This window comes from Microtus oregoni, unplaced genomic scaffold (assembly GCF_018167655.1).
Source record: "Microtus oregoni isolate MIOR12 unplaced genomic scaffold, Mior012 000056F_ref0000123, whole genome shotgun sequence".
NCBI lineage: Eukaryota > Metazoa > Chordata > Mammalia > Rodentia > Cricetidae > Microtus > Microtus oregoni.
This window is the reverse complement of record NW_024543832.1, coordinates 10,934,861-10,951,615: the sequence shown is the minus strand read 5'-3', so window position 1 is coordinate 10,951,615 and position 16,755 is coordinate 10,934,861. Positions and strand designations below refer to the sequence as shown.

At 43.5% G+C, this 16,755-nt stretch overlaps 1 protein-coding gene across 4 annotated transcripts in view; it reads right to left on the bottom strand.

The window, feature by feature from the left end:
- Nudt13 (nudix hydrolase 13) overlaps positions 1–16,755 on the bottom strand; it is a 46,791-nt gene that overhangs the window by 12,791 nt on the left and 17,245 nt on the right. The window contains exons 3-8 of one of the 4 annotated variants that reach the window (XM_041638942.1): positions 9,324–9,463; positions 8,348–8,482; positions 7,484–7,578; positions 4,696–4,821; positions 3,900–4,011; positions 3,131–3,285 (exon numbers count right to left, since the gene is read on the bottom strand). In XM_041638942.1, coding sequence (XP_041494876.1) covers positions 3,131–3,285; positions 3,900–4,011; positions 4,696–4,821; positions 7,484–7,578; positions 8,348–8,482; positions 9,324–9,463 — 763 coding nt within the window. Of the gene's footprint in view, positions 1–3,130; positions 3,286–3,899; positions 4,055–4,695; positions 4,822–7,483; positions 7,579–8,347; positions 8,483–9,323; positions 9,464–16,755 lie in introns of those variants that run through there. The other 3 variants (XM_041638943.1, XM_041638944.1, XM_041638945.1) reach the window with 3 other exon arrangements.

Here is a 16,755-nt window from a genome sequence, read left to right as displayed (position 1 = left end):
ATTCTGTCTCTATATAAGGTACTGTTAAAAACTGAAGGTGAGGCCGGGTGGTGGTGGCACATGCCTTTAATCCCAGCACTCCGGAGGCAGAGACAGGTGGATCTCTAAGAGTTTGAGGCCAACCTGGTCTTCAGAGCAAGTTCCAGTAAAGACTCCAAAGCTACAGAGAAACCCTGCCTCGAAAAACCAAAAACCAAACCAAACCAGAACTGAAGGTGAAAAATCTCAACATAAATGGGGTTGGCACACTGGATACACATGGAAAGAGTGAAACTGTCCTCTTTCCACAAAAAAAAAAAAACACAAAATGTATCGAGAATTAACTGTACATTTAGGACCTCACATAAACCTCTTAGAAGAAACCTCTATCACTGTTTTGTGATACTGGGCTGGGCACTAACTTTTTTTAGGTGTGCCATTAAAAGCAAAGGCAGGAAAAGCTAAAGCAGACAGGATGAGATCAGAATAAAAAGTCAGGCAGTGGGGGCACACTCTTTTAATCCCAGCACTTGGAGGCAGAGGCAGGAGGATCTCTGTGAGTTTGAGGCCAGCCTATTCTCCCTAGTGAGTTCCAGGACAGGCAGTGCTACACAGAGAAACTCTGTCTCAGAAGAAAAAAGTTTCTATACAGCAAAGGAAACACAAAATGAAAAAGCATCCCACGGGATGTGAGAGAATGTCTGCAGAACAAACAGCTCATAAAGAATATCCAGACTATGTAAAGGATCCCTTGCAGCTCAGCACCACAGAATGGGAAGAGCTCGGCGGTAGCTCTTCCTGTGAGATCCTGTGTTCAATCCCTAGCACTGGGAAAAACAGGCAACACCCGAATAGATGGTTCTTAGAAGAAATGCATATGACATACAAATATATGGAAGAATACAGAGTGTCACTGATCAGAGAAATGCAGAGCAAAGTCAAGATGGCTGCAACCTTCTAAGGTGGTGTGATGGTTTGGATGAGAATGGCCTCCATAGGCTCACATGTTTAAATGCTTGGTCCCCAGAAGGTGGGACTGTTTGGGAAGGGTTAGGAGGTGTGGCCTCATGAGAGGAGGTGTGGTTTCAAAAGCCCATGCCATTTCTCCTTATTCTCTCTCCCTCCTGCTTGTGGACCGGCTGTCATCCCTCAGCTACTTCTCCAGCACCACGCCTTCCTCCCATGATAGTCACCGACTCACCCTCTGGAACTGTTAGCAAGACCCCAGTTTACAAGTTATTTTACAAGTTGCCTTGGTGTCTCTTCACAGCAATAGAAAGGCAGCTAAGTCAGATGGCTACTATCAAAAAAACCAAGAAGTCTGTCATCATGACATACCTGTAACCTCAGCACTTGGGAAGCTGAAACAGGAAGACCCTAAATTTGAGGCAAGTCAGAGTGACACAGTAAGTTGAAGGCCAACCTGGGCCTTACAGTTAGAGCCTGCCTCAAAAATGAACACATGAACAACAGATGCTGGCAAGGATATGGAAATGGAGGGCCACTATAAACGATCGGCAGAAGCGTAAATTGGTGCAACCACTGTAGTTCTATATATGGAAGTTCTATAAAAAAATAAAAATGTTGCCCTGGCCTTTAACCCAGCACTGGGGAAGCAGAGATGGGTGGAGCTCTTGGAGTTTCAGGCCTGTGTGGTCTACATAAGTAAATTTTAGATCAGCTAGGGATACACAGTGAAATCCTATCTCAAAACAAAAATTTAAAAAGTAGAACTATTATTTGATCCAGCAATCCCACTTCTGACCACATAATCCAACTGTACTGAAATCAGGATGTCAAAGGCACCTCTCCATTCTTATTGTTACATCCATGATATAAAAACAGTCTAGGCTGGGCGGTGGTGGCGCACACCTTTAATCCCAGCACTTGGGAGGCAGAGGCAGGCGGATCTCTGTGAGTTCGAGACCAGCCTGGCCTACAAGAGCTAGTTCCAGGACAGGCTCCAAAACCACAGAGAAACCCTATCTCGAAAAACCAAAAAAACAAAAAAACAAAAAAACAAAAAAACAAATAAAACCAACCAACCAACCAAACAAACAAACAAAAAAACAAAAAAAACAGTCTAGATGTATGTCAAAAAGGAAAGTGTGACACATTATAAACTAGTATTGAGAGGTTTTGTTTGCTATTTTTTTGAGATGGTCTAATGCAGTCCTAGGTTGCCTTCAACTTGCAATGTCAACCAAAGCTGGCCTTGAACTCCTGAATCTTCCTTCCTCTGCTTCCCAGGTACTGATGTAACAGGCATTTGTCACCCTGGCTGGCATTACTGAGTTTTTTAAAGGAAGGAAATCAAACATTTATAATAAGATGATGGGCCTAGAAGACATGCTAAGTAGAATAAGCCTTATGCAAATCTACACGGTCTCAGTGCTCGGAGACTCTAAAATAGTCAAACATGTAAGGCAAAGAGTAGAGTGCCCAGAAGGAGGGGGAAATGGGGAAGCAGTGGTCAAAGGATATAAAGTTTCACTTAAACATACTAAGTTGTGGAGGTCTGTACAACACTCACAGTTAGCAATATTCTGCTGAATACATTAAAATAAAGCTTATGTTCATTGCTCTTAGCACAGAGGAAAAACAGGGGCACAGGAAATGATGGGTAAAGTCTATGACACTGCCAGTCATCTGACTGTGGGCTCCTAATACAAGCTCTCTCCAAACCCAGCAAGTTAGATGCATTAGATGTCTACAGATGGCTTTAAAATCAAACAGGGTCTCATGTAGTCTAGGCTGGCCTCGAATATTCCCTCCTGCCTCCACCTCGTAAGTGTTGGGATTATGAGCAGGACTACCAGTTTGGGTTGACATGGTGCTTGAGGACTGAACCCCTAACTTGGTGTATGTTAGGCTCGCACTCTGCCATTTGAGCCCCACCCCCAGTCCATCAGCAGACTGGGTGTTAATGATGTTTCTACAAAGCAGCTCAAAGGGAAGTTGTGTCATAGCTGAGACACAGCAAGGGGGAATGGTGATTATTTGTTCCAGCCTCAGGTGCATGTTCCTTCACGACACTGATTATCTTCTATACTGCCATATAACCCGGACAGTTTCCTTAAACACATGCTCAGAGAGCACTCAGTGGCCTGTGAAGGGGACACCACAGCGTAAGGTAAAGTTCAGAATTTACCTCCGTCTGCCCTGGTTTCACGGTTGCATGACAAGCAATCATGAGTGAGCTATTGGGAAAGGGCCAGTGCTGGGACGTGGAGTACTGCAGGTTTTCCACTTCCAGGCCCACCTCTTCTGCAACTTCTCGCCGGATGGCCTCTTCCACACTTTCACCTGAAAGCACTCAGATTAATTCCAGACAGCCAGGGAGCAGGACAATTATACGTCCTCTACTGTGTGAAAGGAGTCTGAACGCGCTGCTCCTGTGAGGTCCCGAGTCTCAGTCCCCAGCACGAGGAATTAGCAAGTGCTCAAGTCTAGTGGGCTGGTTTTGATGCTGGTGAGTGTAGCTGTGGGGGATATGGTGCCCTCAGCCGCATGACAGTGCCATTTTCACTGTCTGTAGACTTTACCCAGTAAAGAGATAACCGCATACGGAAAAGCAGTGTCAGTAGGCATGGGAATCCAGTGAGCAGTGTTGTGTGTGCTGAAAGACTCACTAATGTCTGTAATTGGTTCATCAGGAAGTAAGACGGGTTGATGGCCGGGCAGACAAACGGATATGTGGGAAGAGTGTACTAAAGATTATAAAACTAAGGTGGTGGGTGAAGGGTACCCACTGGGTCATTCTTCCCGCTATGCTGCATGTGTGAAACTTTGCCTCCTGCTATGCAGGAAAATCATACATGATTCCAGGAAAGTTTTCTTGACATGAGGATGCATGTCTGTGACTCGAGCATGGTGGCAACAGGACGTGTCACCTGCAGCTCCTCCCTTGAACCCCTCACCTATATCACAGAAGCCTGCCAGGGCAGAATACAGTCCCTTGGGAAAGGAGCTCTGGCGGGCAAGTAGGCACCGGGCTCCATCTGTCACCAGGGTGATCACCACAGGGGCCATCTAGGAAAGGAGAACGGAAACTGAGCTGCCGCCATTTTAGGGCCTAGAAGACAAAAGGAACAGGCAATCATGGAAGCCTTTTGAGCACACAGGCTTCCTTCCCCACGGCAGAGTGGCAGCAGCTTTCTTGGAATACTGTCCTCAATTTTCTTTTTCCTCTTTTCTCATTTTACATAGCAAATTCTAGGATAGCTAGGGCTACATAGAAAGACCCTTTTTCAAAAAACAAAGAGAAATATTTTTGAGATAAATTTATTTGTTTTTGTTTTTTAATTTATTTTTTGTTTTGTTTTGTTTGTTTGTTTGGAGACAGGGTCTCTCTACATAGCCCTGGCTGTCCTAGAACTCACTGTGGAGACCAGGCTGGCCTCAAATTCACAGAGATCTGCCCACCTCTGCCTCCCAAGTGCTGACCACAATGTCTTTTATCTGTATGAATGTTTTGTCTGTATGTAGGTATGTGCCCCATATGCATGTCTGGTGCCCAAGGAGGCCAGAAGAGGGTATTGGATCCCCCGGAACTGGAGTTACAGACTTGTGAGCTGCCATGTGGGTGCTGGGAACCTTTGGAAGAGAGCAGCCCGTGCTCTTAACTGCTGAGCCATCTCTCCAGCCACCTGTTTTGGTTTTTGTGAAAGTATCTCAGGTAGTCCAGGCTGCCTTCTCCCAGGTACTGTGCCCCACCTGTGGATAATAGATGATGTTATTGGAAGGACACACTCGCTTGCTGCCAGCCACGTTCTTCTTAGTGGGCTGCCCACTTTTGCTGCAGAACTGATGACCATCATGCCAGTGGAGAAGAGCCCGAGCCTAGAGACACAAAGGAAGGTCTGGCTTTAGAGAAGGTGTCTAGACCAATTCGAAGGGGAAACATTTTCTAGCTCACTTATTTCATAAAGTTGTTCAATTGTATTATTAATAGTGTGTGGGGGGGATGGTACATGTGCCGTGGTGCATGGATGGGTCGGAGGAGAACTTGCTGGAGTTGGTTCTCCCCTTCCACCTCTAAGAGGGTCACCCCAGGTCACCAGACTTGTACCTGCTGAGCATCTCACTGGCCCTAGCTCACCTACTTCAAGTGGCCTTAGACTGGAAAATAAGGAAATGACCTAAATATATTTTCCTAGCATCAAAGTCTAAGAGAAAGCATATTTTATGTACTTTTTATTTTATTTTTTGTTTTTTGGAGTGCCGGAAATCTATAGCTTTGCATACACGAGTAAGTAATCTTCCATTGAGCTATATTCCTAGCTTAAAAGGTATTTTGAAATGCACTATGAATTTCTTAAAACATAAAGATATACAGCAATATAATACACACCCATAAAATGTAACCCAGCTTAAGAAGAAAACATTTCAATTTCTATTATAGCTAAAACATTTCTTTCCTACTCATTCCTCCTCAATGAAGTTGTGATTTGTGTGTGTGTGTGTGTGTGTGTGTGTGTGTGTGTGTGTGCACGCAGGTCAGGAGAACCAGGTCTTGCCTTCCACCTTGAAGTGGGCCTCCCTGGCTTTGCCATGCAGTGTACTCCAGGCTAATGTCTCTGCCTGAGACCCCGCCATAGAAGTGCTGGGATCCTAGCAGCAGACCACGGCAGCTGGCTTTACAGGTTCCCCGGGTGGAACTCAGGTCAGGACTGGGCAGCAGGTGCTTGCATCCACTGTTTCCCAACTCAACTTGTGATTTTCTTTTCCCACCTAAAAAAGGCTTTGGGGTTTCTCTTTAACTCAGAACAAACAATAAAACACCACAGCAGACAGGTGTGTTGTGCCTGTAATCCCAGCTCTGGGAAATGGAGACCAGAGGACCAGGAGATCAAGACCATCCTCAGCTATATAGGAAGCTGAAGGCCAGCCTGGGCTACCTGAGATCCCATCTTTAAAGTTAAAGGTTGGTATGGTGATAAATGTTATCAACTTGACAGGATTTAGAATCCCCATGGAAACAAACTCTGGGACATGTCTGGTAAAGATTATCTAGTTAGGTTCACTGAGGTGAGAAGACCCACCTAATTGTGTCCAGCACCATTTCATGGGCTGGGGTCCTGGGCCGAATAAAAAGGAGACACCAAACTGATCCTTCATCACTCTGCCACCTGACTGTGATATAATGTGACCACCGACCTCAACCTGCCATGACTTCCCCACTACGATGGACTATCACAGTAGCAGGAAAATCATTAATAATCCTAATACTACATACACCAGGCATCTGAAAGCATGATTGAAATACTGGTAATTCAGGAGGCAGAAGGATCACAAATTCAAGGTCATCTTCAGCTACATAGTGAGTTCAAGATCAGCCTGGGGTAGGTAAGATCCTGTTTTTTTAAAAAAAACCAAAAAATAAAACAAAAAAAATTAAACAAACAAACCAACAATAAAAATTAACTAGTGGAATCTAAAGCCATGAGAACAAGTTATTGGAGCAAGGTAAAATTATTTTTCATGTGAAACATGATATATTTCATGCAATGGAATTAAAAAATGTTTATGAGGTTGGGCTGGAAAGATGGCCCCATGGTTAAGAATACATACCGGCTGGGTGGAGGTGGTGCACACCTTTAATCCCAGCACTCGAAAGGCAGAGGCAGGCGGATCTCTGTGAGTTTGAGGCCAGCGTGGTCTACAGAGCAAGTTCCAGGACAGCCAAGGCTACACCGAGAAACCCTGTCTCAAAAAACCGGAAAAAAAAAAAAGACTACATACTTCTCTTTCAGAGAACCAGAGTTCTGTTCCCAGCACCTATGGCCTGTAAATGTTTACACTACTTTTAAGTCCATCTCATGCAGCAGTGGTGACCCCTTCTGGCCTCTGCAGACACATACACTCATATGCACACCTACACTCAGGCATATACGTACATACAATTAAAAATAAAATCTTTATTTATTTATTTTTATTTATTTATTTATTTTTTTTCGAGACAGGGTTTCTCTGTGGCTTTGGAGCCTGTCCTGGAAGTAGCTCTGTAGACCAGGCTGGTCTCGAACTCACAGAGATCCACCTGTGAGTTTTAGCCACCATCGCCTGGCTAAAAATAAAATCTTTAAAAAGCGTTTATGATAGGTTGCAGAGATGGTTCAGTGGTTCAATTCCTAGCACCCAGATTGTAGCTCACAACCATCTGTAACTGAAATTCCAGTGGATCTAACTCTCTCAAACACCAATGCATATAAAAATAAAAAAATTTTAAAAGCATTTATGAGATAAAGTATGTAAAACATATATTAATAAATAACAATCAATATTTATTTAAAAATATGTAGAGAACGTTGCTATGCTCTTAGGAGTTAAGTATTCACGGTAGCTCTGCTAAAAGCAAAACAAGGAAGAGTAAACCATCTTCCCAGTCCACTGTCCTCTGCCAATGTCAGGAAGGTCTGTGTAACCCCAGGACTGTGTGCACATGCGCATTTGCCCTCACACAGCTTTCTCATACTTTCTAGGGAACTAGAAATCAAAGTACCGTGAACAGCAAGGAGGAATCCATGGAGCTCAGCTGAGAAAGAGCCCGCCTCAGACTGACGAAAGAACCTCCGAGCTCTGTCTCCACTTCAGGTTCTGTCAGGAGGGTAGAAAATTGGAAAAGAGAACATGATTAAACACATGTCCACCGTCCACCTTTGCCTCTGCAAAGTCCCTCCTGCAGAACTCTGTTTCCAAACTTGCCTACGAGACGCATCTAGGATTTGGGAACTTACACAGGTTCCCAGGCTTCTATCTGGGGAGCGGGGGTGGAATGCATGCTCATGCACAGGGTACGGGCTCCCAAGTCTGATTTTTGGAAGATTAGAGATGTGATTCTTAGGTTAGTCTGGGAAATGGAGAGCACAGTACTACTCCAGATCCTCCAGAGTGGTCAGGACCAGCAGCACAGTCCTTGGAAACAGAGATGGGATGTCGAAGCTCACTCCACCACCATTCCACTTTCACTAGACACTGAAGAAAGAGGAAAAGCACGGGAGGATCCAAACTGACTCTAGAGTGCAGGGTGGAGGACCAAGAACCACTCCATGGAAACTCTCGGCAGGCTGGCCTCATCCTCTGTGTAGAGGAAGACAATCTGTAGCTCCTCAAGTGCTGGGATTACAAACATGTACTAACATGCCGACCTTCCGCTGCTTTTTAGCTCCCTCCCCTCAAAAACTCACTATGTAGGCTACGATGGCCCAAAACTCTCCTTTCTTACTCTCTTTTCAGTGATGACAGTGTTTTCCTTATTTAAAGGGAAAAATTGGTAATGTTTTTGTATGTGTAACATTTTCTTTAAAGTGGTTTTATGCAGAACCCTAAAATCAGGGAGGTACCTAGCAGGAAAAGGGGTACACACTATGGATGGAGGAGGCGCTACTCAGACCTAGATCCAGAGCAAACCACGCTTCACGCTGGTTGGAGCATCCAATCAGCACTGAATCTTCTATTCTTTGTGAATCCTGTCCAAACTTGCCCAGCAGCCTCTCCAACTCTAAACAGCAAAAAAGAAGACGGAGAGGAAAAGTGAGACATGAATTTTAGTCACATCATCGCAGCCATGTGAGACCCCCAGGAGGTGCTTCTGCTTAAAATACATAGTTGCTACCTCAGGACCAGCTGGGTCTGTTACAGAGTATCTTACATACCAAAATTTGCATGTGCTTCAATCTCTCAAATAAAATAACATAGTATTTGCCAATACTTTAGATAGCTCTTGGTTGCTTAAAATATCAAATAACAATGCAACTATGTACATAACTGTTTTACACTGTTGTTTAGGGAATAATAAGAATGAACACCTGACCATTTTTAGTATATCATATATTTTTTTTATTGGTATTTACCCTTAATTCAATGGTTGCAGGATTTTTTTCTCCCTGAATAAAATTAATTTTGAGACCCTTTATAGTACATATAATTAGAGATCTACACCTTTTGAATTTGGGGATTTTATTTTTGAGATTCAAGTGTGAATTAAAAATATTTTTTAAGCTGACAGCAGGGGACATATTCATTCAAGGAATGAATATGGCGTGCTATGACACAGTTTCATTCACAAAATGGGCAGTGGTCCAGCCCACTTGAACAGCAGTTTCATGGACTTCTGCTGAAGTCACTTACAGTTCACATTCCCACCAAGAATATCTACCTAATTCAAGTTCATACAATAAGTTATTAATTAGCAGAAATAGTTATGTAAGCCTGAGTCAAGAGCTGTTAGAAAAATCTGAACTATTTAAAATGCAAGGATATCTTTTGGAGCTCCAATGTGACCTGAATCCTACCTAATGGCCAAAGCCTCATCTGCTCCTCTGTGCACTGGTTGACCTTACCTGCTCGGCTAAGCCGGGGGACCAGGTATTGCCGTCCTGAAGTCTGCAGCAAAGGAGCCAGATCGTGAAAGAGGTAAAACACTCCAGTCTGCCGAGCTTTCCTACAGGCCTCGTCATCTTCCTTCAATTCAAATAAATATCTGTATTTGGGGAGTAAGCATCGAAAGACCAGACTTAGACCAGTGAGGGGACCAAGCCTGACAACCTGAGCTCAATCTCTAGAACCCACATGGGAGAAGGAGAAAGCCAACTCCCTTGAGTTATCCTCTGACCTTCACATACAGGCCAGGACATACAGATACAGTCCAAGTTAAATAAACAAGCAAACATAAATAAACCAAACTTGGTTCTTTGTCTATCATTCATTTGGGGGAGTTCTTAACTCTCGTGTGTGTGTGTGTGTGTGTGTGTGTGTGTGTGTGTGTGTCAATTCTCTTCTCACCTTTATCACTAAGTTGCCCTGGCTGGTCTTGAACTCACTTCAGCAAAGCCTTGAATATAATCCTCCTGCTCTAGCTTCTCACGTAGCTGTGACTACAGGACTGTGTCATCATGACAAGCTCCACACTCATTTCCTTTCATCCCAGTTTGCTTCAAAGTTGAGGTGGCTACAGGTGACCATGTACCAGATCTGGTCTTCACCCTGCACTCCCGTCCACCCTTCTGTGGGCCACCGAACCATTTGTTCACTGCCCATCTCTGCAGAAAGACTGGCTTCTTTAAGGACAGGGTCAGCTATTCTTGGCTTTTCATCTCAGTAATCAGCATATGAAATGTTTTAGTTCAGCGGTATTTATTGGCTTGAACTTGAAGGGCAATAAAACTCACTGAATTATACCTTAAGGAACTTGGCCAACTCTCCACAGTGAGGCAAGTATTAGCAGGCAGGGACTGAAAGGAAGAGGAATACAGACCCACAGATGGGGGCAGGCTGCGCTCACTGGCCTTTAGGAATTTTCATTTAATCTAGCCCCCCTGGCTTGGAAGCTGCATTAGTCTGGACTCCAAATCCCAGCATGCCATAGGGGAGGGGTCAGGACCATTCCCACAGGGTATTTAAGTAGGGTTCCAGAGGAGAAACACGTGGTTCCGGGTTTACATGTGCTCCCTGCTTTACTGTCTCCCCACCATGTGCTCGGCCACCAGAGAGCGCCGTACTTAATAAAAACGATGGACTTTTTGATTCGGTTTGATTTGACCTACTTAGATTTCTTTGTGTTGGCAGAGCCGTTGCTCTTAATTTTTTCTTAACATGTTTCTCTCTTCTCTTCTTCTTCTTCTTCTTCTTCTTCTTCTTCTTCTTCTCTCTCTCTCTCTCTCTCTCTCTCTCTCTCTCTCTCTCTCTCTCTTTTTAAGACAGTCTTTCCACATAGCCCTTGTTGCCCTGGAACTCACATAGATCCACCACCTCTGCCTCCTGAGTCCTGGGATTAAAGGCATGTTTCACCTCTATGTCTGGTCCAGTAAATTTTCTTAATCCTCATTTTTATTTTGGTTACTGAAAATATTACCAATATGAGTTAGGTTAAGAATAGGCTTTACTGGTGGTCCCTCTGGTTAAGTCTGGAGCATAGCCCCCAGTCCCTGGCATCCATCCCAGCCCCCCTGGCTTGGGAGTTGTATTAGTCTGGACTCCAAATCCCAGCATGCCCTGAGGGAGGGTCAGGACCACTCCCAAAGGGTATTTAAGTGGGCTCCCAGAGGAGAAACATGTGGTTCCGGGTTTGCACGTGCTCCCTGAAGAGTCCAAGAATAAGAAAATAAAAATGTAGATTCCAGAAATAAGAATGTAGAAAAAAAGAAATATAAAGTTCTTGGAGAATGAGAGCAGACTATCAGCAGCTTTCTTAGCAGATCAAGGATCACTCATTCACAGTGAGCTATTTTCTAGGATGTTTGGGAAACTTAGGTCACTTCCTTTTACAATTAGCTGTTTTATTTACAAGACCAGAGCTCCCTGCAAACTGAGAGTAGTGTCCTGGCCATCCTTGATAAATGACAGATGTGAACTGAGTTAACCTTTAGGAGACTGGGTTAGGCACTGTCTCTGTTATGGGAAACTGTCGCCACCAGAGGAGAGGCATGGGGCTCCGGTATACACCTGGAGGTACCAGGAGACAGTGGACAAATACAATAGCTTAATTAATGAGCTCTGATAATGGAGGTTGTAAAGTATGGCAGTCAGTAATCTGAGTTTTACCTTGAGATACTGTAAAGAACTTTCTGCTAAGTTTTCAGCCTAAGAACCAATTATTCTGATTTATCAACCTTCTAGTAGTACTAGCAGCCCCTTTTCTGACTAATTGCTAAAGACATCTGTTTTCTTTTCTTTTTTTTCTTTTTTTGGTTTTTCGAGACAGGGTTTCTCTGTGGTTTTGGAGCCTGTCCTGGAACTAGCTCTGTAGACCAGGCTGGTCTCGAACTCACAGAGATCCGCCTGCCTCTGCCTCCCGAGTGCTAGGATTAAAGTGAAAGACCCTACAGACCCCCCTCAAAACCCGCAGCTAGCATGCTCCTGTGAGAACGCCCTGTTTGTTTGAAAGATTTTCAGGACCTGCAGCAAGCTGGCTCTCATGAGAACATTCTGTTTGCTTGAGACCCTCAGGACCCTCTCAGGACCTGCAGCTAGCCGGCTCTCATGAGAACATCCCGTTTGCTTAGGAAAACAGGATGCCTATAGTCAGCACATGTGCCAAACTTAGAATATCAGCAGTTCACAAAAGAAACAATTCCCCCTATGAAAGATCCCAGCTTAGCTGCTGTAACGTCATTTAACAAGGCTTTTGACGAACAAATGTAAGTGCGGAGTGAGGTCAGGGCCCCTGGCTGCAAAGCAGAATATCTGTGAGATAGGACATCTATACAACAGGATATCTGTTGCCATACATCTGTGCTGGGAAAGGAAAAACCACTTATGCCCCTTGCCTCATTCCAACCGACCACTAACCACGCATCTGCTTCTATAATGTGCTTTTGCCGCCCTCTTTCCTATAAAAAGACCTCCTCTCAGTCTGCAGGCGCGCAAGTCCTCCGAAAGACTTTGCCGCCCGCAGGTACCTGTGTTTATGTCCTGAGTTCAGGGGTCTTCGTCGGAGGGAAGGTCCTCTCCGAGGGTCTTTCAAAAGGCATGCACCACCACCACCCGGCTTTTTTTTTTTATCCGTTTTCTTGCAATTAGTGACTTTCGCTAAAATCTCCTCTAAAACATATTTCATGATAGCTGCCTAGTTACCCATTGACATTAAAACCCACTCCCCTCCTATGTTGACTGACCCACGGGTCAGGGCAAAATCGTAAAAATTCCTTTGTTTGGAGCTAATGCTTGGTGCCCCTACTATAAAAAGTGGGTTCAGAAACCGGCCTGGGGCCACAGCCTAACAAACACCATCTCTGGCTGTGGTCTCAGCACACTGATAAGCTTTTGTGCCCTGCGGTGTTTTGTTTTTTTTTATTTTTATTTTTTATTTTTAAGTTTGCTTCTGGTTTTCCTAGGATCTTGTTTTCTGGAATAAAGTTTGCTTCTGGTTTATTAGACTTGGTGGTGTTCTCATCTTTGCGTGACCCCCCCCCCCCCTTCCTGGACCCAACACTTGCCACTTTCCTTTCTCCCCTGTCATGGGCTTGGCCACACAAAGAAATCCAATTATGTCAAATCAAACCGAATAGAAATGCCCATCATTTTTATCAAGTATGGCGCTCTCGGGTGAAACATGCCTTTAATCCCAATACTCAGGAGGCAGAGGTGGTGGATCTATGTGAGTTCCAGGGCAACAAGCGCTAAGTGGAAAGGCTGTCTCAAAAAAGTAAAAAAAAAAAACAAAAAAAAACAAAAAACCTACTGGTTTCTCAAAAAGAGACAATAATAAAGCAAATTCTAGGCTTTTCTAGTACCTTCATTTAGGGTGGCTGTAATCTGTCTATAAGCTTTACAAATTGAATCAGAGTCCTTTTTTTTTTTTTTTTTTCCGAGACAGGGTTTCACTGTGGCTTTGGAGCCTGTCCTGGAACTAGCTCTGTAGACCAGGCTGGTCTCGAACTCACAGAGATCCGCCTGCCTCTGCCTCCCGAGTGCTGTGAATCAGAGTCCTTAAGATTCAGTAGCAGGGCGGGAGAAATGGCTCAGAGGTTAAGAGCACAGGCTGCTGCTCTTCTAGAGGTTCTGCGTTCAATTCCCAGAAACCACATGGTGACTCCCAACCATCTGTAATGAGATCTGGTGCCCTCTTCTGGTGTGCAGGCAAAACACACTATTCATAATAAATAAATAAAAATCTTATAAAAAATTAGTGGATGATTAAATGAGCATTCTCTTGGGGGCTTAATTATTAACCATTTAACTATTAAAACTCTTTAACCAAACTAGGGTGTATCTCAGAGTTAGAGTGCTTATTTGGCATGTAAGGCCCTGGGTCTTACATACAAAGGACAAAAAAAAAATTAAGCCCTAAAACAGACTCTCAATATTATGCAAATGGTCTGTTGTAGTCCCAGTTCAATTAAAAAATCAAAGCTGGCTTCGGAGTTGGAGTGTGGCTCTCTCCTTCTCTAAAGCCAAGCATGCTTGTTAAATTAAAATCCAAAATGTCTGTCTCACGTTAAAAGAGCCACCTGATATGGGATAGAAGAAAAACAAAAATTAAGTGACTATTTTATTGCCATTACTTCATAATTCTTTGGTTTTATTTTGACTCTTTAACAGGTTTTCTTAAGATGTAAACATTATCTAAAATTTATAGGATTAATATATATATATATATTAAACTTTTGTCATGATATTAATGGTCATATAGAATATTATATAACTCTGGAAAAAGGTAGGTTTCATCTACCTTCCTGTACATGATTTCAGGTTTGAGTCTCTATCAGTTTTCTGCAGTGAACCATGGCCATGCCTACCAGCAACCTCTGAAGTCTCCAAAAGGAGGATGGGGCCCCACAATGACAATTCCAGAAGAACCATGATAACACCACTAAGCTGAAAACCACCACCTAAAGATTGGTTTTGGGCTACAAACTACTCAGAACAATTTTGAGGTGGCTAGCTGAGATGATCCAGCCTCACAGACTACTCTAGCCAGGATATGAGACACCCTGCACTTTCCCATTATGCAAAGACTGGACAACAAATGATACAGCTACCTCTCCCAGGACTTGACAGTTAGCCAGCCTTTTCTTTTTGGGATTCCCTAAAGATGCCATCACCCCCAGACAGCAGGAAGTAAATATAAGAACACAACACCCACATGCCCAAGAGGTGGAATGGGTGGTTTTTAGTCTTTCATGGGGCTATGGATATTTGTCATAGTTTAGGGGGATTGGTTACAAATCATTATTGGTAATGGTCAGGAAAAAATTGAACAAAGGAGATTAGATTTAGAGTTCTTGTTTTGAAAAGAAAAAAGAAGGATATAGATTTGATAGGATAAAAGGGTAGATTATTGAATCTGCTCTGAAAAGAAAAAAGGGAGGATATAGATATAAGATAAAAGGTGGATTTCTGAATCTACTTTTTTTTTGGGGGGGGGTTAAATTTATTTATTTATTAAAGATTTCTGTCTCTTCCCCGCCACCCGCCTCCCATTTCCCTCCCCCTGCCCCATTAAGTCCCCCCCCCTCAGCCCGAAAAGCAATCAGGGTTCCCGGTCCTGTGGGAAGTCCAAGGAACCCCCACCTCCATCCAGGTCTAGTAAGTTGAGCATCCAAACTGCCTAGGCTCCCACAAAGCCAGTGCGTGCAGTAGGATCAGAAACCCATTGCCATCATTCTTGAGTTCTCAGTAGTCCTCATTGTCCGCTATGTTCAGAGAGTCCGGTTTTATCCCAGGCTTTTCCAGACCCAGGCCAGCTGGCCTTGGTGAGTTCCCAGTAGAACATCCCCATTGTCTCAGTGTGTGGGTGCACCCCTTGCGGTCCTGAGTTCCTTGCTCGTGCTCTCTCTCCTTCTGCTCCTGATTTGGATCTTGAGGTTTATGTCCGGTGCTCCAATGTGGGTCTCTGTCTCTGTCTCCTTTCATCGCCTGCTGAAGGTTAATATTCAGGAGGATGCCTATGTTTTTCTTTGGGTTCTCCTTATTTACCTTCTCTAGGATCCCTAATTATAGGCTCAATGTCCTTGGTTTATGGCTAGAAACCAAATATGAGTGAGTACATCCCATGTTCCTCTTTTTGGGTCTGGGTTACCTCACTCAGGATAGTGTTTTTTATTTCCATCCATTTGCATACAAAATTCAAGAAGCCCTTGTTTTTTACTGCTGCTGAATCTACTTTTAAAAAGCAACTACTAGTTTTTAATGTTTTACATTGGATTGGACTTTTGTATATTGTATACAAATTTTGTACATTGATACAAATTTAAGATTAACTTTGTTAGAACATATGCATATACATTTCTACTCTTGTTCAGGGTACTGTACCTATACAGCTCATTTAACATTGAAACACAAATTTCTAGTCCTTGAAAGTTGCTATTGTCAACTGTTTAGGATAATAAGGAAATGTAGGTTAGTAATGAATCACCTATTATAATTGAACTTGTAATCATATTAGGTATGTTTACAAGGTCAAACAGATATATTTTAAATAGACAGGTTATTTTTAAACACTTTAGAGAACTACAGAATATAGCATTTAAGATGTTTTAATAATAATATGGTTTTTTTTTTTAAAGACAGTGAGACAAATCTGCTCCTGGTAGCACTTCAGAGAAAATGATGGGCATATAAAAAAAAAAACAAAAAACAAACCTCCACCTGAAGTTTACATTATTTGTGGTGAAGTAAGCCACTGGGTAAGAAAGTACTCTGGCCTTGATTGCTAACTGTATGCTCTACATATTGGACAAGCAGGACACAAAAGAGAGTGACTGCCAAACTTTGTTAAGACAATGATGTGGGAGTGTCATATATCAATCTGTTGATTTCATTGGTTAAGCAAAAAAGAAACTGCTTGGCCCTGATAGGTTAAAACATAGGTGGGAGGAGTAAACAGAACAGAATGCTGGGAGGAAGAGGAGGTGAGCTCAGAGAGACGCCATGCTCTCCTCTCCCGGACAGAGGCAATAGCTCTGCTCTCTGAGGCAGACGCATGAAGCTCAGACCCAGGATGGACGTAGGCTAGAATCTTTCCCGGTAAGACTGATGCTACACAGATTATTAGAGATGGGTTGATCGGGATATGAGAATTAGCCTGTAAGGGCTAGAGTTAATGGGCCAAGCAGTGTTTAAAAGAATACAGTGTCCGTGTAATTATTTCGAGGCATAAGCTAGCAGGCGGCCGGGGTGCTGGGGACGCAGCCCCGCTGCTCCTACTACTACAAGACAAGGCAGAACAGTCCTTCAAAAATCCTGCTTCATAGAAAAGTCTGTCAGATATGCTAGGCCTTTAGGGCAAAGATGGATTCCCCAACATTGTAGAGGGACTCTAGGTGACTGTCC